At 35.2% G+C, this 24465-nt stretch overlaps 1 protein-coding gene across 1 annotated transcript in view; it reads right to left on the minus strand.

The window, feature by feature from the left end:
• Positions 1 to 296: 296 nt before the first annotated feature.
• auh (AU RNA binding protein/enoyl-CoA hydratase) overlaps positions 297 to 24465 on the minus strand; it is an 84266-nt gene continuing 60097 nt past the window's right edge. Inside the window, exons 7-10 of the mRNA XM_006626921.3 lie at positions 10544 to 10731; positions 7164 to 7214; positions 2862 to 2909; positions 297 to 1727 (exon numbers count right to left, since the gene is read on the minus strand). Coding sequence (XP_006626984.3) covers positions 1650 to 1727; positions 2862 to 2909; positions 7164 to 7214; positions 10544 to 10731 — 365 coding nt within the window. The 3' untranslated portion in view covers positions 297 to 1649. The remainder of the gene's footprint in view (positions 1728 to 2861; positions 2910 to 7163; positions 7215 to 10543; positions 10732 to 24465) is intronic.

Below are 24465 nucleotides of genomic sequence, written 5' to 3' on the forward strand. Positions count from 1 at the left end.
GGAATAAACATCAATAAAAATGTGTGGTAATAACTTGTGAAGACGACACATTTAAAGTAGGTTGTGAGCACCATGTTACCACATTGCGGGCATATGAGGGTATTATACCCATCAGAAACTAGGACGCACAATGTTTAAAATCATGAATAAAAGTCTCGATGCAATTTTTAAATGTCTTTTTCACATGTAAATGTACACACTATATGTGAATTGTTTTTTATGCGAATTGTAGATTTCAATTACACAATAGGCTATCAACTAAAATATTTGAGTTTGAAGAAAAATAAACAATATCATTACTTTCAGTTAGTATGTTTATTGCATTTTAGTTTTTTTTACATTTCTTGAAGCAAAGCTCATTCAATTTCATATGAATATAGTTTGACAAAATTAATATAGCAGTAATTAGACATTTTCTCTGTATATCTCTAAGGATCCAAGCTTATTTTATTCAAGGAATGTTTTGGTATCTTAGATTGCTAGTTGGACAGGAAGAGATAATACTATTAGAGGTATTCAGACACTCAAGAGACCTTAAATGCAGCATGAAATTATATTTATTTCATATACTAGTATTTGTGTCTAAGTATGTTATTAAATACAGTACAGTACTGATCATGTATTCCTTTTACACTCCTTCGTAAACCAATGCCTTTTTACAGTAAGGTATTTTTAAACAATATTAGTAATCCATGAAACCAGATGTACTTTTAAATTAGTTTATATAACTGCAGCGCGGTCATTATATAACGAACAGCATTCCTAACAGAGAAAATTAATCAATATGCTTTATTATAACAACTACATTTTGCAAGGCAGTAATGACACTGACATTCTTAACCTTTTAAACAAAACAAAATACATTGATTAACATTTCATCCCTTGCAGTGATTTTAATGTAATTCAAAAGCAACATTTTCAAAATCCAAAATGTATTAAAAATAATTTAAGTTTGTTTCTGCGAAATGCATGTGATGCATTTCTCTATTACTTTTGTTAAAAAGAAATTGCTTACATTCCCTTAGAATGCTTAATTGATTGAAACACGGTATGTGTAACAGTTGAATGACATACAGTAGCCACAGATATTGTAGTTAGGACAACCTATAGCATACAGATCTAAATGCAGCTGTTCACAATGTTCCATAACATACTAGCTTATATTAATCTTGTGCAAATTACTTTAATTTAATTTAAATTTAAAAGTATAGAAGTTACTTTTGTAAGAACATACTTTTAAAATGAATAAAAAGTTGGGGGAAATTGCTTTTAAGATATTCAGATTCAGATAATGTATTACTTCATATAGTAACAATGCACATACTTCATGGATAATTCTAAGTGAAGACAAAAATCATTTCCTCCAACATCATGTTAATTTTAAAAAGTACTCCCTTGCAAAAGCAAACAATTATAATGGATTACTTCTTAAAAGTAACTGTCCCAAACACTGTGTATATTCCATTATGATGTCTTTCTTTCTACTCCAAAGTGTTTTCCCGGCCTTACATATGTTTTCATTTACATGTATCACAAGCAACTCAAATGCTAACAGCTTTGAAGGTCTATATCGCTTTCATTATACATTATGAATGACACAGAATAAGTGAAAAGCAAAAGAAGGCAGCACTGCTTAGTAGGTCTTCCTCTTATTCTCCCTTGTAACGTGGAGGTCTCTTCTCTTTGAAAGCTTCAAGACCTTCAAGTCTGTCCTTCGTCGGAATTACCTACAATGCATGTTAAATAAAAATATCTTAAGAACATTTTTTACAAAGGTAACAGGGGCTAAACTGCCTAATTCTGAAAATACTCAAAACGTCAGTGCCCAGTGTAAACAGATGGAATGATAAGGGGAAGTGAAGGCCACACATGGGAAAAAGTGTCAAGACAAAGGCAAGGGGGAACAAAAACCGAAATAGAGGGAAAGTTGAGGAAAGTAACATAGCAGATAATCTTAAATTGTTGTCAAGTTATATTAAAGAAAATGGAAAAGACATGTTTGCATAAGTATTCCATATGTTCAAACCCTTTGCCTCAATTAATTTAGGAGAACCAAATTATCTTAACAACCCACGTAATTAGCTGAGTGGCCTCTGTCTGTCTACAATAACAGATGCACACATTATTTCAGAATAAATGCACCTGTCTCCGTAAGATCTCTCAGTAAAGTTCTGAATTATAAACCTACTTCAATTATGAAGACACAGCAGCTTTCAAAATAATGAAGGGATAAAGCTTTAGAAAGGTACAGATCAAAAGAAGAGCAATGAAGAATCTCATGACATGGAATTGTACATGGCAAAACAAATAATTAATAAGCGTATAAGTTTATCATACTACCCAGACACTGACAAGATCTGGTTGTCCTTCCAAACGGGTCAATAATGGCTTTGAAAGAGTTATAGACATAAATGACCGAGAAGGTAGGAAATAACCATGAATCAACAATATCCCAGTCATTTCACAAAGCTGGACTATACAGCAGAGTGGAAGACCCATGCATATGAGTTTGCATCAAAATATTCCATGATAATGTAACCACGTGGCAAAAAGTTTTGTGGTGTACATTGTAACTTTTAGTATAAATGCAAAGCATTTGGCTAAAAACATAGTCAAAACCATCCCTTTAGTCAAGTATTGTCATTGGGGCATCATGCTATAGGATGGATTTTTTAATTTGAGCATTCAGGATCTGAATAGGAGATCACGTTTAAAAAAAAGTGCACACATGCAGTAATTTTGTAATTTCATAAAATAAGATACCAAAGAAAGTGTTGGAATACTTTTACAAGACATTGTATTTTTGGGCAGAAAAAGGCTTTGAAAAAGTAAATACAAATATAAAACCTGATCTCAGGTACCTGAGCATAACATGCTTCTTCAATTGCTAAACCTGTTGCCAAGTCAACCTAAAAAAGAAAAAAATAACATTACTGAAATTTAAAAACTCCCACATAAAAGTCAAACACGAGCTCTCTGGTGTTCTTTTATTTCTTTTGGTGCTTGTTAGAATGTACAGTATAATGAATGACCAAATAGAAATGACACAGATTGACCTCAATATTCAATATAAATATAAAATGCAACCCTACAAACACCATATTTTTACTCTTCATGGAAATGAGAATGTAGGTCGTAGACAGATATTATGTACTGTAGTTTCATCATCTTCTGAAAAAATACATCATAAAAGATGTACAATATCATAAAATTAAATCATAACGCAAACATTAAGGTATTGACTATAAGTGGCATTACATTTTTCAGTTGTTTTGACATTCACTGCGGGGAAAAAAACATCTTCATCCATCCATCTTCTAACCACTTTATCCAACAGAAGGTTGCAGGGAAGCTGGAGTCTATCCTGGCAAGCAATGGGCTCGTGGTGGGATATACCCTGGTCAGACCCATCACAGGGCGCGCACATACACACACACATACTGAACTAGTGCTTATTTTCCCTGAAGCCAATTAACCTACAGTATTTGACTTTGGCCTGTGGAAGGAAACCAGAGCACCTGGAGAAAATTCAGGCAAATATGGGGAGAACATACAAATCATGCCGATATCACCCCAGCACTTGAGCCTAAGGCCCAAGCACTGCAAGGAAGCATGCTAACCACTTTGACACCGTGCCACCCAGCATATGGCATGTGCTTGTGCAACACTGAACCATATATGCCATAAGTGCAAAAGATTATCGAAGCATTTTCAACAAAGGGCTGAGGTTGAGACTGTGAGCAAATCAGGCTAAAAGAAAAGTTTACCATGACACAAGTACAGTAGACTGTCACAGAATTCAATTAGCATTGCCAGCAGGTAACACAATAAAAGGTAAGTTTCTTCTCTGCTTAGTCAAGTAATAGACATAGATAGATCTGAGTTCACTAGTTGGCAGTCTTAGCCATATTTGAACTGGTCTCATGGTAACATTTTATAGTTCAAAGTGACTGCATATGCACAGGTGACCAGTACCAGTGTGCCATTACCACCTAGAGAACTTGGAAAATCTAGGGTTTTCCTGAACTGCTTTGTAACCTAGGAAGGTGGTAATGAAAAAATCTACATTAAAATTTCACAGGACAAGGGTTTATTTTGGAGAGCAGAGGATGTGCTACCGACTTAAGGGAGGCAGACTGTTCAGTGACTTTTGTGCCCCTCTGATTACGACCCAGTAGGGAGCCCTAAAATTGCATTAAAAAACACAAAAAGAAACTGCTTATTCTTCAAATAAAATTCCATCCTACAAATGCTGCAGAGGAAATAGAACTTAATAACAATAAAAGAGAAAGTCTGGAAACTACAAAGCAAAATGAATGATACTGTCCCTAATGGACAGCAGAGACAATAGCAGAAACTAGAAGACTGAAGCCATTTAAGAATAAAAAAGTTACTTATAAAAAAGTAACATTCTTTTTTATTTTTTTATCGAACTTCTATGGAAAAAGAGTTACCACATTTGTTCGGTACCAGAGGAACAGCAGTAGTATACCAAAAGATACTAATAAAAACACAGAAGAAACCTTTAGGACCAAGACACAATAAGAACATTGATGATATGTCCATGCTTTTGTCATTGTTCACTTTTGTCAGTGTCGCATGCTGAAAAAGAGGAGGCCCGATAAATTAATTCATGGTCTTTATTACAGTAGAGACTATCAAGTCTGGTCAGGTAAAGAGAACACAGTTTCTAATGGCTACTGTACTGACAGAAGTTTCTGAATTTCTGCATTTTTTAAAATAGAACTAGAAATTCACTAAGCAGTATACATATTTTAATATAAGCCATGCACATTTTATAAACTACTGTATAAGTTAAAAGTTATTGCCATAAAAGAAAAAAAATAAATCTCAGCTGTAGCTGCCAGAAGCACTTCATCAAATTAGGGAGGTGAATATCTAAAATTAAACTCCAAATACAGCTGGTCTATCAGTACGTGGGATGGAAACTTTCTTGATTTTACAAAGGGAATAAGTGAGCATTCAGTATGTTATGTTATTGGTGTTGAACTTGAGTGGTCCTGGCCAGTGTGTTTGCAGGTTTTATTGCTCTCATTTAATCAGAATCACCTAAAGAACTGGGAGTAGCTGTTACATTAATCCTGTTAACCTAGCTGGATTAGTTCTCATCAAGAACAGGAATGAAAATTGCTGAAACATTGGCCCTACACTGGATCAGCTGGACACCCTAGTGATTCAACTGCCATACATCCATATGTTATTCACAGGTTCCCAGGCTCATGCAACAGTTTGTTTTTTGTTGAGTTTCATAATGATGTTTTTTTCAGAAAATGTGTTTTTTGTAAATATAATGTGCTGCATATGGAGCTGCTGCAACCAGAAGCAATTTGTAAAAATTAAAAATCTAACAATCTTAGAGATCATTAAGCACTGCTTATTAGTGAAAACATACTGAAATACAGCATTAAATTCATTAATCAATCATTGTAAACTGCCTACTGCGCATACTGTATCTGCTTTTTGTTGTTACAATATATTGTTTTGTCCTGGATCGTCAATTTAGGTCAAAGTTAAATATGATCTGCTATTATGAATGTCAGATTGTTTAAGCTATTTCTGCTTATAAAGATATTTAAATGAAGAATGGAACATACTGTACGTATTTAAGAGATTTGCTCAACAAATACACCTGAAATTATGAACTAAAGTGCTTATAGAAAGTTCACAACCTTTTTCTGCGTAAGACACTGGAATAAATATGAATTAAAATCTACACATCCTACTCCACAACATATTAGTGGAAAAAATATATAATTTTTGAAAAATAATCAAATTAAAGTGTCCAGCGCCTTGTAATAGCAATCCTAAATTACCTCAGGTGTAACAATCACCTTCAAAATCACACACCAAGATAATATTCTTCTCCAAGATATTCTTAAGATTGGTATTCTTCCACAATTTATCAGGAAATTTAATATCTTAAGTTAAATTAAGTCTTTAAATAATAATAGTCTTAACTTCTAATTGCATAATTGTAAAGATTTGCTGACACTTCTTAAACCATCAATACAAAATTTGCTTATTTTATATCAAGGTTTGTTTGTACAAATGTACAAAGTCCCAAATGAACATGACTAGTTGAATGCGCTTCTCTCTTTTCTAATTGTGCATACAGCCAGATTATAAATTGAACAGTGCAACAGTCATATCTGCAAAATCTTTAGAAAAGAGAATGGGATATATCTGCCTATTTTATTTTTCACTCTTTTTCCAACATCACTTTAAAAAGTTTAAAACATTTAGAGCAACATACCACTGGTAAGCAATGTTGATACTAAACAAACAAAATCTAACAGGTTTATAATTAACTCATAATAATCCATAAATGTGTATATAAATGCAATTTTTAATTTAACTTAGTTATTTAAAACTTGTATTTAAAAACTCTTGTTTTGGAAAGTTGCTTGATGTTCAGGATTTCATGCAAAAAATACATGAATCTAAACGCAGGTTTTCAAATGTAATTCATTCCATACCATTAGAAGTTGAGTTGCTGTATAAACACTGTGGAATTATGGCTCTCCAAGACCAGGGATAACTATCCCTGCTATACACAGCAAAGATTTACAAGAAGCTAAACACGGTCATCCCATTTGATTCCTACAATGCCACAGAAATGATTAACAACATGTTGTATATGACAGCCATATCACTCTGCAACTAACAACTGGCAACCCACTGAAGTAAGCAGGTCTGAGCCTGGTCAGTACCTGGATGGGAGACCCCCTGGGAAAGAGGTGTTAGTGGGGCCAGCAGGGATCGCTCCCCTGCAGTCCATGTGGGTCCTAATGCCCCAGTATAGTGACGGGGACACTCTACTGTAAAACAGGCACCTTCCTTCGGATGAAATGTAAAATCGAGGTCCTGACTCACTGTGGTCATTAAAAATCCCGGGGCATTTCTCGAAGAGTAGGGGTGTAACCCCAGCAAGCTGGCCAAATTTCCCATTGGCCCTTAACAATCATGGCCTCCTAATAATCCCCATCTATGAATTGGCTTCATTACTCTGCTCTCCTCCCCACTGATAGCTGATGTGTGGTGAGAGTTCTGGCGCACTATGGCTGCCAGAGTGCATTTAAAGTGCATTGATGAGATGGGAGATGATGTATAAAATTAACAAGAGTTCTGTGTCAAAATCTTACCTCAATCCCCTGATTAATGGCAAGTTTAGCCATTCTGACTGCTATGGGTCCCTGTAATTGAGAAACAAGGTTAACTGTTAAATAAACACAAAGTACTTCACAAACAAGGAAAAAGGACTGAAGCTGTTTTTCCCCCTGTACTTTTACTTCTTACTATGATCTAGATACCAGTTTAGGTTTTGATTAGTTACTGAATGAAAGAGCTCAGTTCTTATTATGAGATCACATCAGTTCAGCAGGGTCTACTCTAGAGTAGTTGAACTCGTATGTACTGTACTATATTTCTCTACACACAGAACAACAAGGCAGACATTTCTTAAACAGTTCATTTTTAAATAATCTGTTATGTTTCTCAAAGGCTAGCTAAGAAAAAAAAATAGAATTCATAATTAAATAATAATGCATAATTCAAATTAGTAATTATATCAGTATAATTATACGAATTCATTCTATAATAAGAAATCCATCATCATGCACCAGAAGTACCATTGCACACCAATTGACCTAAGGAGGAATTTTAGGTAGGCCACATTGTGTAAATCCTGCGTATAATTTTATTTAGGACACCGGGATCCCTTATTCTTATTGGCCAGTATCATGCGATCGCTAATGACCCATTAAATGGAATGGGTTGTGGGTTGCAAAATTACACCTTTTAAACTAATAATCAGCTGTAAATGCATTAATGAGGCACTACAGAGGGAGCCATCTACCTTATGGAAATAACCCTTGAGTTAGGGCCAGGATAACGGTTCAGGATATGGTCAGGATTAAGATTTTTTTTTTGTAGCATTTTCTGTCAATGTTTTATTAATATACTGAATTTGCATATGTTAATAAGTGATATTTGCAACATCTACTATGAAGCACCGACCCATGATTATTAAGATGCTAATAAGTCACTTTTGACACTTTTTCACAATTCTTTATATTTTCTGTTCTCTCTTTAAAAACGGGTTTCACACCACACTCAAAGGTCAGGCCATTACTACATGTGTTATTTATACGTTACATATACAGTGCCTTGCGAAAGTATTCGGCCCCCTTGAACTTTTCAACCTTTTGCCACATTTCAGGCTTCAAACATAAAGATATAAATTTTTTATTTTATGTGAAGAATCACCAACAAGTGGGACACAATTGTGAAGTGGAACGAAATCTATTGGATTTTTGAAACTTTTTTAACTAATAAAAAAATGAAAAGTGGGGCGTGCAAAATTATTCGGCCCCTTTACTTTCAGTGCAGCAAACTCACTCCAGAAGTTCAGCGCGGATCTCTGAATGATCCAATGTTGTCCTAAATGACTGATGGTGATAAATAGAATCCACCTGTGTGTAATCAAGTCTCTGTATAAATGCACCTGCTCTGTGATAGTCTCAAGGTTCTGTTGAAAGCGCAGAGAGCATCATGAAGACCAAGGAACACACCAGGCAGGTCCGTAATACTGTTATGGAGAAGTTTAAAGCCGGATTTGGATACAAAAAGATTTCCCAAGCTTCAAACATCCCAAGGAGCACTGTGCAAGCGATCATCTTGAAATGGAAGGAGTATCAGACCACTGCAAATCTACCAAGACCTGGCCGTCCCTCTAAACTTTCAGCTCAGACAAGGAGAAGACTGATCAGAGATGCAGCCAAGAGGCCCATGATCACTCTGGATGAACTGCAGAGAACTACAGCTGAGGTGGGAGAGTCTGTCCATAGGACAACAATCAGTCTTACACTGCACAAATCTGGCCTTTATGGAAGAGTGGCAAGAAGAAAGCCATTTCTCAAAGATATCCATAAAAAGTCTCGTCTAAAGTTTGCCACAAGCCACCTGGGAGACACCCCAAACATGTGGAAGAAGGTGCTCTGGTCAGATGAAACCAAAATCGAACTTTTTGGCCACAATGCAAAACGATATGTTTGGCGTAAAAGCAACACAGCTCATCACCCTAAACACACCATCCCCACTGTCAAACATGGTGGTGGCAGCATCATGGTTTGGGCCTGCTTTTCTTCAGCAGGGACAGGGAAGATGGTTAAAATTTTGGGGAAGATGGATGCAGCCAAATACAGGACCATTCTGGATGAAAACCTGTTGGAGTCTGCAAAAGACCTGAAACTGGGACGGAGATTTATCTTCCAACAAGACAATGATCCCAAACATACAGCAAAATCTACAAAGGAATGGTTCACAAATAAACGTATCCAGGTGTTTGAATGGCCAAGTCAAAGTCCAGACCTGAATCCAATCGAGAATCTGTGGAAAGAGCTGAAAACTGCTGTTCACAAACGCTCTCCATCCAACCTCACTGAGCTCGAGCTGTTTTGCAAGGAAGAATGGGCAAGAATTTCAGTCTCTCGATGTGCAAAACTGATAGAGACATACCCCAAGCGACTTGCAGCTGTAATCGCAGCAAAAGGTGGCTCTACAAAGTATTAACGCAAGGGGGCCGAATAATTTTGCACGCCCCACTTTTCATTTTTTTATTAGTTAAAAAAGTTTAAAAAATCCAATAGATTTCGTTCCACTTCACAATTGTGTCCCACTTGTTGGTGATTCTTCACATAAAATAAAAAATTTATATCTTTATGTTTGAAGCCTGAAATGTGGCAAAAGGTTGAAAAGTTCAAGGGGGCCGAATACTTTCGCAAGGCACTGTATATGGCATATATACTTTAAAATATATGGCACAGTATTACCTTAAAGAAACTAAAAATAAACTGCACTTTCTAGTGACCCATAGTATCAATGCAATTCATTATTTTCTTTGTCAGATAAATAATTGTTTTTCAGTGCACAAGCTTTGCACTACAAACTTTTAGACATAGCAGATTAAATAAAAATGATGTACTGTACCTGTTATAAAGCAAAAGATACAAGTGCAATGGCTGAGTGCACAGTACTATAGTACAATAATCTAATACTGGAATACAAATATGTTACATTTCCCAGCACTTTAAACAGTACAGAAAATAGAATGCAATTAGTTCTATTTAAAACTGAGTAATACGAAGTAAATTAACAGAGTTCAAGCAAAGATTTGGAAATATAAGTTTCTTAAATAAGCCCTTAGAGGCATTAAAAGATATTTAGTCTTTAATCTTAAAGTGTTATGTAATTCCTTATCTAGCAAAGCAGATTGATGTTTGCTCTAAAAACCAAACATGTTTACTGTAGGTTGAAACATACCACTGTGCTTGATCTACAGTATGAAGGAAAACCACTGTTCTTGACGAGTGGAAAGAGATGCTTGTTAATCCTGCTCTGAACAGAGAAACAATGGTACATATCTTGAAATAAAAGCGTGTGCTGTGCTGACTCAGCCCAAGGCGCAGTCTGGGAAGCTTTAATGTTGAAGAAGGCGGGATTCACACGAAAGAAAGCGCTTTACCTGAGGGATGAATTCTCGCGCCAGGTCTAGTGCTTTCCTGTAGGCAGCGTCTCCCGCCTTGTTCTGCTCCACTGAGTGGTTCACGAGTCCCAGGGATTTGGCCTCATCTCCATCCACCACTCGCCCCGAGAAGATGAGCTCCTTGGCTAGGGACGCTCCGATTGCACGAGGCAGTCGCTGGGTGCCACCTAGGAAAAGGCAGCAGATCAGGCTTGTTTACAGGATACCAACAAAGATTTCATTGAATTCTTACGTACCTATGTATCCATGCTATTAAATACTTCTTAGATTCATAGTTACCAATATTATTAGAAACATTAATATTCTTGGTTCAATATTCTTTTTACAACTTTTTCTTACATTTGCAATATGTACATACAAATGTAATATTCCATAGTGGTGCTATCCACCTTTCAAAAACAGTAGCTTTACATGTATTTGCTTTGGCGAACACATTATTTTAATTGCTGAGAAGAAGCCCTGTTAATCTGGAGTCCCTATACCACATTTAACAAATGGAAAAATAGGAGTCTTCCAGAAAACAATAAGATGTCTTTTTGAATAAACAACATCAAGAACAAGAAAAACAATTTATTCCGAAAAATGTTACATTGGGGGAAAAGAATCTTTAGTTTCAATAATCTAACAACTACCATGATCACTTCAGCTGTTATTTACACATGCTTGATGTGCTTGATGAAAACAGCGGTTTTGCTTTAATGCCAACACAGAATATACTAGAATTTTTCATCTGTAAATGTGTAGGCTGTTTGGAAATGCAGCTCGGGGATGCATGACTCATACAGCATTGATATGTCTTGTTAGGATGCAGTTTCATTTCCAGAGTATTCTTTCAAGATGCATTAAGCATAGCTGCAACTGTCTGACTTGAAAGACCAAATTTGCACTTAGAATAATCACGGCACGAGTCATTCAATAACACACCAGTAGCAGTAAAAGGCCTTTGTTAAAAGCCTACTGTTTATACAGCTAGTGGACAAAAAAGGGAAAAACCTGGGTAAATGAGAGACAACCAGTATATTGAAAGCAAGGGCTTCCACAAGGTGTGCTCATACTTTAATTAAGCAGATAACATCCCAGCATGCTTAAGAGCACGTGTAAAATATTTAACAGACCTGTTTGCCCATGTTTCTGGCTGGTATGGGAGCTAAAGGAGACCTCAGTGACTTTGAATGAGAGGACAATGCTGGGGCATGTTTGGCAGGAGATTCAGTAACCAAGACATTACAACTTTCTGATGGTAATGTCAGCATGGACCTTCACTGGAATGATATCATCAACACAGAGCAGCAGTGAGCAGAAATGCAAGGCAAAACAGGCGAGCAACTGCAGAACAACTAACTGCTAATTTTATTCAGGGGACTAGCAGCCAATTTAATCACAAACGGTCAACCAAGAAAGACACAAAAGCACTGAGTGCTTGGTCCCAAAAGTAAAAGCTTCTGGTGGTTCACTAATGTTGTGAGTCATATTGTCCTGGCATTTGAGTGCATTGCCTTATACCTTATAAAGGAAAATGCCAATCACAATGTAATAGTACTTGGTGATTGTCTTCACCCCATGTTGCAATGTTTCTTTCCTGCCAGGAGTGTCTTATAGGATGACACTGGGACCCACAGAGCAAGTGTGGGTGGATGAGCATGATTTTGATGTCAAGGCCTTCTTCGTCAGCAGACCTGAAACGAATCAGGTTTTCATGGGATATTCTGGAACGTCTGAGAAAGTGTTTTCCACCTCCATCAACCAGGCATGTGGTGATTGACTCTCTAGTGGACATAGACCCTACGCCACAGCACATACAGGCACAGGTCATACTGGTTGTACATGGCTGCTCAACACCCTATTAAATGACTTTACATGGGGTTTCCATTTTGTCCACTACCTGTAGTATCATGAAGAATTTAAAGAACATTCTTTTGTTCTCTAACCTGTATAATCCAATTAAAAGTCATTGTACCCAATAATATGGGTTAACAAAGCAGCTCCCATTACATTTCTGTTGTTGTTAAGGGAAGAATATCAGGTCTTTCTAATACAATATTTAGTACGAATGCAGGACATGTCTCAACATTCTCACATTTTTTTTCTGATAAGAGAAATGCGGTCTAAACAAATCAGTTTTAAAACGTGACCTAGATGTGTCTAGAGAAGAAGCACATTCACCCAAAGACTGTTATTGTAAGGGCATAGAATGAATTGCTAACGCAAATGTTTTTAAGCTAGAGCTCTTATAAATGGCAGTTAGCTGCACCAGAACCATAACACCAGAGAAGGAAAGAATTTGCAATCTCTGCATAAACAGGGTGACTATGGCATTGTTCATTTCTGCCTGCTAAGAGCCTATCTGTATCTGTTTAAAAGTGATCTTTTACTTTTATGTAACATTGAATGAAATGCCTCGTTTTCTGGTGCTTACTCAATCTCTGAATCCTTGTGCTTACTTTATTTTCCTTTGAAATACTGTACATATAATTATAAAAAAAACAGAAATATACATTCATAGCTGTGAAGGATTTCTGACTAATAGGTTAACTCCACAGACATCTTAAATGCAATGTTATGAAAAAAAATTGTCTCTGGTTCAAAGTCAGCACTAAGATGATTTTAAATTAGATTTAACATGAAAATAATATAGTCTGGCAAAAATCAACTAGTGAACAGCCTTTATGAATATACCATACCTTTTGAAAATGAATATAAAGCATACATTCACAAATTGCAGCTTGTCAAACATAATTAATGGGAACTTCATTTTAATGAGACATTTAACATCTTACCAGAAGTACATCTTAACATTCTTTTTGTATGACGTGTTTATGTTATGAAACAATAATTCTTACCTCTTATAATCATAACTCATTGTTTTCCCTGGATGACAGTTATATACTACAAACCAGTCCATTGTATTAATAAACATTGCACAGGAGTCTAATCATTCCGCTGCACAAGAAGTGTTTGCTAAAAAATGCAGGAAATGCAAACAACGTTAATACCCCTGAAGTACATACTGTAATTTAATATTTGAAAATGCTTATTTCATTCACTCATAAAAAATAGATATACCATTTATTGTTGTTCAATTCAGGTAAAGACTAGTAAAATTCTTTTCTGTTAATATATCTTATTTTTTCCAGCAGATTTACTGTTTGGGTTTCAACTTCCACTTTACATGCACAACAAGAGGTCATTATTGCAGCAATTAAAAGTTAAAAACAATTGTCTGATCATGCCACTCCACTCATGCTATAAAAATGAATAATATCCACTACCCTTACATATATCACTGTACATGTAACTAATGTAGATTCTGTATGTGTATGTAAAACTATTACATAGTATATTACTATTACAAGGTCAGTCAACAATTACTGTATATTCAATGCTTTTTTTTTTTACCTAGAGGATGACTGGATTGTTAAGATCGAAGTGAGTTTTGTCAGCTCCTGGACGCAAACAACACCTTTTATGCAACAGAGTTATTCACTTTGTGAATTTCAAACTGCATTAGAAAATACATAATGTATACAGATAACATCCAAACTTTTGACTACTTCTGGCAATACCACAATATTCTTTTAGACATGCACAATACATTATGTCACTGTGACCACTGCAAATGATTAAATGCACTTTTGAGTAAAAACCTACTGTAGATCTGTCAGTTCTGCTTGTTGTCTGTTACAACCTGTTTTTCTTTGACAGAAATGTGAACAAATTCACTCCATCTTAATTTTTTCCCCCGTATTTCAAAGTGTCACACAAATGTTCTGGGCCAAACAGGCAGACATTGGTTTTTGCTTAAGTAGTGCAAGTACAGTAGGTCAGCATGTGTCGGCTGCAAAGGAACAAGTGTCACACCTGAAGAAGGCTCCACAGCCAAAACATTGTGTTTCTTTTCTTCTCTTTTCAGAATGGAATAAACCTTTACCTGTTCAACTGTTTTTGCGGCTTAATTGAGTACTTTTTTTCTGTAATGTGAACTTTTCTGACACATTTTCAAATGAATGAGGAAACTTAATATGTGTACTGTCTTTTTGAGCAAAACAAGAAAGAATAAAGTAAAGTAATAATAAAGTATAAATATCACAGACAAATTAAAGTTACATCATTATGAAAGAAAAATTACACCAGAAGCAAGAAAATATGCTTATATGATTTTCAATCAGGGACTATGCTGAACAATTCAATGCATAGTCATTAAAGAGCATATAAGACTAATAAGTTGAAAAGCAAGTAAGGGCAGCATGATAATTTGAAGAGTAGAGACAACAACAGTTTCTATTTATTATGGTAGCTCTCATCTGAAAAAAATACATATGCAAAAGTTTTTTCCCTTAATGATGAATTATGCTAGATATTAAATTAGTCTAAACAATTAAGTGACTGTTCAGAAGCCACAAAAATAGCTGAGCTGTAATTATCACTGATGAGAAACCTTTTCAATGAAAAATATAATGAGCCCAGCCACATTTACACTCTGTCAAACGTGTTTGAAAGAAACGTGTTACAAGTACTTTGCTTCTCTAATTAGAAAAGCCTATACATAAATAACAAACATTTTCCATACTCCTTGAGACCAAGGTTCAAAGGATGAAAAAAATATTTCACTCTGTGGTTTTGAAGTCAAGTAGAGTCAGAGTGGGCAAAGAAGGCCTCTTCCATCTTTTTAATTTCACCAGCAATTACTGAGAGAGGAAGACCCATATGAAAATGTATGCAATGGGACCCATCAAATTATATATATAGTCTTTCTGTCCATCTGGATCTCCCAGATGATCTTTATAATATAAAATAATTAGCAATTTGCATGGTTGCAACAAGCTTGTCTGGTTTCAGGAAATTATTTGCCTCGTATATTACTGGCAAGGGCTTCTATGTGGCCATCATATACTGTATCATACAGAATATATTGTGGCATTTGTACTGAATATGGATCAGTTCTTGAAAAATGTCACTGTATACCTCGATCATGTACAGTAACTGGCATTATAAGAGACAAGTCCAGTTAAATTTTTAAAAGCTACTTTAAAAGCAAATCTATTTTACAATGTCTGTACTGTACCACTACAGTTTATGTGAAAATAATTGTGAATTCACTGGTAAATCAATGTCCTTGTAAAAAAAAGGTAACACACAGTGATCAACTGCAGCTGTAGATTCATTGGTAAATACTGTACAAATACACCGCAGAACATCGGGAGTTTTCTTTTGAGCAAACCAGCAGTCTACATGAAATACTCCTAAGTGTAGGAATTTGCCCACTATTTTTTATATTTCTGTTAAGAAAAGAATGGATTTTAGCATGGTTAACTTTTTTCATGGACTATTAGCACAAACTAATGCTTGTATCAAATTGTAAATCATAACATGCCTATGTTGCAAGGCTTTTTTCCCCTGTATTTTTATAGGTCTCCTTTTCACATTCTCTCTCCCTCTCTCAACTCATCTCAAGCTTGTATTTTCTGTTTTAGAGATTTAAATGATCAATTGCCAGTCAGTGCACAGTACACTAAGTGAATACTGTTGCACTCATTCATTAAATGGAATGTTTTTTTTTCATAATTCATGCATCCACATGATTAATTTCTAACTGTATGATTAATTATGATTACCTAATAATTGCTGAAAAAAGAGTAACTACAGCACTAGCTGGAGGATAATGATTGAACTACAGATTAGGAGCCTTAAAGGTCACATGGCCTTTTAAAACCTGAAGTAAAACTTCAGGTACAAGCCATAACACACTTACAACCTTGAAACATCACAAATCTTCACCAACAGCTTGATAATGATGGCAATACATTTTATGTCAATCTTAGTAATTGGTTCACATCCTGTTTTTTGCACTCATTTTCTTATTTCTGCTGAGACTGCTATTTAGAAGTCAGCTAATGATGCTTTTTAAATAAAAATTCAATAACTGACAATATTTATGAGGAAATGAATAGGGGAAGCCTACCATGTCACAAGTTTTGCCATACAAGATATAACTAGTGAGTTTCAGAGAACTCTGCATAGCTAATTGGCTTCCTAATGTTTTGTTTCACTTTAAACATTTCTTAACATTTCTGTTAGCACTGGAATAAAAAAAATACAGTACAATAATAATATAAAGACACCTTAGGGAGTGATTAACTGGAAAATATGTCTTCTTTTATATTCATGTTTAGAGGAATATGGTGTTAGCAATAACTTGTATCCATTAGCAATATTTTCCCCCAATTTTGAGCACAGATTCACCTGTAAAAATCACACAAAAGCCACAGTAAAAGCACAGGCAAGTGAAATGCAATCAGTCCATTAATGTGAGCACCAGAATATGATACGGATGCTGAAGTATGCAAGCAATCGAGCTGCCTGAGAGGCAGCAAAATTTACCCAAGACTAGCTGAAAATGGCTAAGAACTTGTCCATGAGAAGTGAAAAATCACTTGAGTAAAGCAGAATATATCCTTGAGTATAAATGTTTCACAGTCTGAGCACTTTTTAATGGATTGATTAGATACAGTATAACTGCTGCTGTGGAGCACATTATTCATTGGGCCTTAGGTACATAGCTGCAGTTTGACTATGAGGACACATCTGTAGTGATGAGAATTCATTTGCTTTAAAACAGTTCATGGGAATTTAAGTCATGTCTTCCTTATTCTGATGATAAAAGAGTGCATGGCTTTCCACAAATTATATCGCTTGGGAAACTGCACATTTCTGACTAAAAATTACTTTTTTTTCAGATCTCAAGTAATGCATGTGCTCTGCATTTGACCTTGTTGCAAAACTATTACACAACAGTTTGGATAAAAAAGCATTTACACAAGGAACAGCCCAGCTACATTGCATCACACATGAGTGTAGCAATGTGTAACACTCAGATTTCAGTTATTGTCATTCTGCCTGCTATGAGAAGTGATGAGAACCTTAACATTTTCACCATATGTATATTTTTTATTCCAATTAAGAATTTTAAAAATATTTTTCTCCATGCAGGACCCAAAATGTAAACAGTATATTGCAATTTCTCACCGTATACTGCAATAAACATTTAAAATGATTTTAATGGTGCTTTCGGAAGTACCTATTTGATGACTGCAAAACAACTAAAAAGACTGTAAACAAGTGTCAAAAACCTGAGCATTGCTATATATTGCTTTTATGTTTTTCTGTACAAATTCAGTCATTTAAAACAGATGTGTATCAAATAACTGTAAAAAATAAAAGCAGCTGATTCACTCTACTTTTGTCTTGAATTCAGTTAGAGAAACGATGCCCTTTAGCTACATTATCTAAAGCTTCTGGTAATTTAAACAAAACAAAACACGTTTTCTCGTCATGTTGTGCAATAGTGACTTTTAATACAAAACTGCTTTTGTAACATGATACAGGAAAGAATTTCTTCACAGTTAAATTTTCCTGGTACAACCAGATTCCTGCCAAGTGTTCAGGAATTAGTTTTCAAAGGTTACTTGGGTGCTCTTGCATTATATGTGCAAAAGAAAAAAAGTGAACCTCTACTATGGAAAGCAGAAACCATTGGATGATGTGCTGAAGATGTCATTAGAAGCAAATGGTAGTGGGGAAAAAAATACCTTTGCTTCTAATGACATCTTTAGCACATGATATAATTGTTAATCAAGACCTTACGAGATATCTTGAGCTGTTTTAAAAATCATATTCATGAATACCCTGTTTTTCTTGAGACAAAGCTGTGACTGGACTGCATTATGTTGTATTAAGATCATAGAGACTCAATAAGACTAATAAAATAAGTGTAATCTTCTCAGGACAAGTATAAAGTAACCACAATAAGGACCCAGAGCTTTTGCTATTATCTTGATGCATCCTGTCTCCATTTGGACACAGGAAGAGCTTTGAAGGATAAACTTGGCTGCCATAATGGCTAGGCAGGTAGTCATGTGATGCTACTTAGTCCTGTTGCAACCATAATCATAACACAAAAATGTGTCCCAAGATTATTATCAAATCCCAATCTTGGTTGCTGAGAAAATATGAGGTATTACATCAAAAACTTTTGACCACTTCAAATAAGGTGAAAATGTACTATGCAGACTACACAACTTCCCGCCATTGGTAAATTACTGAATGCCTAACTTTGATCTAAGCTCAAAAGGGAGATTATACCTCATAATGGAAAAGCAGGCATATCATGTTCTACGCCGAAGATGCCTTTACGGTCTTTTAGACCACATCTTTGGGTCATAAAAACATTGATAAACACTGCTGACTTGTGACAATCTAAGGGTGCTTATACATTTTTTCTGGGGGTATTTCTATTAAAGACATTTCAATGAATGACAGAGGGATAAAAGAGAAACTAACTTATTCATATTTTTAGACTTTGAACAAAAAATTAGAAGCTCATTCTTGCATTGCTAAATTTTAATTATTGGAAGAAAGATGGACTAATCTTCCTTCATTTTGTGTAACAATATTTGTTATTTAATCACTGTATTCTGTGAGTTTCTTCATTGCATCTCCTTAAAAACATGCTACTGAAACCAATGTAAATTGTCTATTAAAAGTTCAACATTTATTTTCTGAACAAAGCAGTTTGTCCCATTTTAAAATATATAGATATAGATATTGTTCTGAAACAATTCTCCTTCTTCAAAATGTATTTGTTGGTTCAAAATTCTTGCTGATCAAAAGAGAAAATGTTCTACTCATTTATACTGCACTGACAGCAAAAAGATCAAATGAAGGAACGTGAATGTTTGGTCATTGATCTAAAAGTCTGCTTTTAAACAGGAATATGAAATAATAACACAAGCCTTGCTATCTTATGAGATTCATCACTTCAACTTATATACACAGCCAATTCCTTAAGTTCATTATATATGTTTTTAAAATCTTATTTGTAGTATTAGAGGAACTGAATATATGTATAGAATTACATACCGGTCTAGTAACTTGCATAAGTGTAATAATGTTGCATAATGTTCTCTTTCTTGTGTTGATGTACCCATGGGTGTTCTTCCATCTTAGATTTTCAAAGCTTTTGGACTAATCAAGAATTTATCTTCATCAAAGACATTGCATCCCTACTGTATAGATGTCATCACCCATTTCCTTGCCTCACAAATGAGCAGAGCTGGATCCCCACCCACCTACATCCTTGAATAGCTAGCTGAATTGGTTCTCACGCATTTCCCTTCAATAATACAGTATATTGGTCCCACCACCTGCTGAAGCAATCAGTCTTTAGTTCTCCTTATTTCTGTTTAACAGTCATACACTGTCTCTTCCTCCCTCATACCTGAACAAGGCACCATGGTGCATTTTGTCTTCAACTTTTCAGCATGGGTTTATCAACCTGTTCCTCATCAACACACCTTTTTAATGTTACACAGATTACAGATAGTTTCTTAAGGTGTTTTGGGGTATATAATATATAAGTATATAATACATATAATACTTATTAACCGTATATATCATTATTAATATAATCAACAGATACCTAAACTAAAATATTACCTGATTGGTTTTTGTTTTTACCATTAAGAATATGTTAAGAGAATATGTTAATATGTTAAGAGAATGTTAAGTAAGCTTTAAGTAAAGGGATGGGTTGTCTCATTTATTTGTAGAATCCACAAGCTAAATCTCTCCTTGTTTAGTGATGCATTCTTTTGGAATAGGGAAACAGGTTTCCATTCATTTAGCATATGCTTTAAAGAGTGATTTAGTCCTGGCTAGGATCTGTGTTTTCTATACTGAAAGTAGCACTCTGGAATCCACAGAATTGTGAATATCTGTAAATAATAGTAGTAAAACACTGGGTATATTACTGTGTTGTAAAATAAACATCTGTTTAATCATGGGTCTGGTTATTACTTCATCAGCAAGCTCTAGCAGGAAGAGTTGATTAATAGTCCCTATTTTATAATGAATGTGTATTTGCAACTATTGTACAATATACTGTATATCACACATAAAATAGTCAATGTATGAAAGTACAGCATTATTATAATCACCAAATACCATAACACATTTTGTTTGGTATATGAGAAATCCTCTTAGACAGGGGTACCAAAACCTTGTCCTGGAGGGCAGGGGTGAGTATGGCTTAAATGGACCAGTTTAACAGCTTTTCCCATCTCCTGACATGCTGGTCCTTTAGAGAAACCTGGAAAACCTGCAGACAGACTGGCCCCCCAACACCAGGGTTGGGGAACACCATAGTAGGACATTCAACATGTTTGTACTAGAGATTTGGACATCTGCCTTACAATAAGTTACAGTGGTGTTGCCAAGTACAGACTGGTAGGTTCTAACTACAATTATTTAGATTAAAAGTAGTGCAAAAGACCGTAATAAAGTGTTTAATGATTCAGAAAGGTGGTTTATGAAGGCTTAATTCTGGAGTAAGAAGGAGTTAAAATGCCTAGAAGTTTAGTGTGAGTGGTTGCTGGAAAAATAATGGAGAAAATAGATGCAAATCCAGTGCCTCGCAATTAAGCAACAGGTATAATCCATAAACAAAAATCACTTTCCTGTAGTTTAGAGAGCATGAGTCATGTTTCACAAAGGCATACATATTCTCTGACGTAGCGGATATTAGGGTTTAGGCATTAACAGGAAAAGATGTTTGACTCAATTATAAAAACCAGACCCACAGTGTGAACATTTTACACTATTTTGTCACTTATATTTTATTCAACTGCTCTTTTTCAGTCTCCTTATTTTGTAACAATACGATTATGTTTTAATTAATTTAAATCATCCATTAACCATATACAGTATGACTACACCAAAAGGCAATAGGTCCATACCTGGAAGTCATAAACTTGGCTTGAAAAAAGTATGTGTTTACTAAGCACTCTTGTGCAGAAAAAGTATTTAAAAAAATACTTTAAAAAAAGGTAAGACAAAAAATATTCAACAAAAAATTAAAAATAACCATACAAAGAACAGTTATCTTACAAAGATCATGACAAGACTAACTTGATACACCATAATTGCTGGTTTAAATACCCTAACCTCATCCCCAGCCCCTCCTGATAGACAGAGAAACCAACATGTAAAAGAGGAGTGAATCTGTAAACCAACCTTATTAGGCTACACACCTACATTAATTGGCTGATTTTCCTCATAAAAAGGGTTTCATCTGGCCCTGTGCATAACTGAAAGGTCCTCAAGAGCACCCATCAGAGTACAGTATATCTGCAGTCAGGTGCATAGGGTTAGGTCTGTGTCTAAGCTCATACAGTTCAGGTTCAGTGTGTGTTAGTGGCATCTTGTGCTGTAGAGATTTGAGTGTTTTTCCAAATTTAGTGAATTTAATATTTGAATACTGTATGTATTCCTCAATTAATTGTAATTCTGTAGTGTCTCTATAGAGTAGTAGATAGGTGCTGATTATATTTTGGAAACTGGGTGCCAGTGGTGAAGTAGCTTGCAAGTAGTATGTTTTAGAGGAGACAGGGAACATGTACAGCATCTTCCAGTGAAGGGAAGACCAGCTATGGATGGGATAGTGCATTTGAGTATGCCATGGGTTCCAGGGAATAAGAAAGGAAGAGTTTATATTTTGCAACAGAAATGGTGAACTAAGAGGAATTTGACAAGAATTAATATGGAATATAGACGAGTTAAGGGTTGCAGGTTAAGAACCCTGCATTAGATCAATACAACCCTTCCTAGTAGGTGTTGTGAAAAAATCAGTAGCCTTTAGCCAGGTCTATTACTTCAACTACACACATTTTTTCCCCAATGTTTATGTAAGTCCGATCCATGTAGATTCTAAGACCCTTGATCCATCTACATTAACTTCTTATGACTCTTTTTGATTTATAATTGAACACCTACCCCCCTTCCACCTTTGCTGTCTATTTGGATCATTATGTATCTAAACTATGTATACTCCAGATTGTCATTACAAATGTGAATACATTCTCCATCGACTTACCTGGTTTAATAAAGGATCAGAAAAGCCTGTTAGTTGAATGTACATTTTCATAGAGCTATATGTTAAATGTCTGGAGAGAGGTCAGTAGCACAACATAATGTGCGCTTAAAAAAAGAGATTTCAGACTGCCTGGAACAAGATGACAAGTACCTTTTGTGGCACATCAAGCTTTAGCAGTCCTGGGAAAATATGTACTATTGTCATGTCAGCTGTCCTGATTTACACCCACTAAGCCTCAAAATAAAAAAATGAGTCACTGTAATCAAAAAAATAAAAATCTAACTTAATCATGATTTATTCATAAATAGTCCACATCTTTCTCTTAAAGCAACATGATGGCTTTTTTCATTTCATTGATAAAATCACCATCACAATGAATCACCTTTTAGACATGTCATTTAGGCAAGTTAAAAGAGATGGAACAATACTAGCAAGCAACTAATAGAAGTCAGTAGACAACTGAAAGTGTCCAAGTCTGACAAAAGTGCTCACAATGCATACACAGAGCATGCATCAGTTCAAAATACACAAAAGAAAAGCAAAGGAAGTTATACTTCTTATCCAAAAGACCAAACATGTGACATGATCAATGGTGCAATGGACAAAAATGGCCACCTCCACATGACTTAAAGAAGTGAAACTGTCAGAGAGTTACACTTGTTCATTATAAGGATATGTTAGAAAATTATGGTTATTTTATATTATGTTTCTGGGATACATAAGTGGGTGCAAATAAAAATGCCAAGTATCAGCACATATAACATTCCTGCCACCGAAATGAAAACTACAGTATAACCTAGTCAAAGTGTATGCGCTTTTGATAACATTTGAGACACGTATTAATTATGAAAGATAAGAAAAGGTTTAATTTTTATAAACTTAAAATCCTGATCCATAATGCAGACAAAGTTTAGTTAATGAATGAAAGACTGACAGACTGTGGTGGCAAACATTTCTACTTAATGCAAAAAAAATATCTTGTCTTTCAAAGGTATTCAGACACTATGGTGTCCCATTTTGTGAAATTACAAAATTATGCATATACTGGACTGCACATTTTTAAACTTAATATTTAATTCAAAACTTGAATGCTTAAACTGACGACTTCTGAGGGTTAGATATGTAACAGTAAATGTCCGCAAAATCTTAGAGAAATAACTGAAATATGTGAACTGCATGCATACAGATGCAGCCATTCAAACATCGCGGTACAAACCCGTACTGCACGCAACTACCCACAAGCCACTGCAGTGTACTGCGGTACGTGATTGGCTGGCCAAAATGACCGACAGGGGCACTCGTGGTGCATTGGTCGGTAGTGAAAAGATTTAATCATTTAATACCTTTACTGTGCACATTTTAATCCGCTTAATATTGAATATTTGTATGGATTTTTATAACTGAAGGGAACTTTTAGTAGCTGAGCATAAAAAGAAGAAGAGCATAACGCATCTGAAGGTCATAAACGATAGTAATTTAGGAACATAAACATATTATGTAAACTGTATATTGCTGATATTGGTAGTTTAAAGAACAAATACACACAAGTATTCCATTTCTCTCTAAACATTTTAAGCATCAAAGTCTTATATGTGGTTATTTTGGAAACATTTTTACATGCTCCTTATGACCATATTACTGTACGTTTATATATAGATGCAGCCATTCAAAACAAGCGGGGTATGCTGCCGTACACGCAGTGGGCGTGTCGCATTATACCACAATTTACCGTATGTAAATTAGATTATGTTCACAGTATCTGGAATCACCTTGTAAAACTAGCAGGTGGAGCTAATAAAGCTTAACCTCTCTTGTACATCATTTGAGCTGTCACCAGAAAACATCCGGTTTCAAATCCCGATCACTGGTGACGGACAATCTTTATTCAATTAAGAATTTAAGTTGTATACTCTTTAGACTTTTAAATTTAAACTGTGTTTTACAGCATGATAATCATTATACATTGAACATTTAA

This window comes from Lepisosteus oculatus, chromosome 3 (genome assembly GCF_040954835.1).
Source record: "Lepisosteus oculatus isolate fLepOcu1 chromosome 3, fLepOcu1.hap2, whole genome shotgun sequence".
Taxonomy (NCBI): Eukaryota; Metazoa; Chordata; class Actinopteri; order Semionotiformes; family Lepisosteidae; genus Lepisosteus; species Lepisosteus oculatus.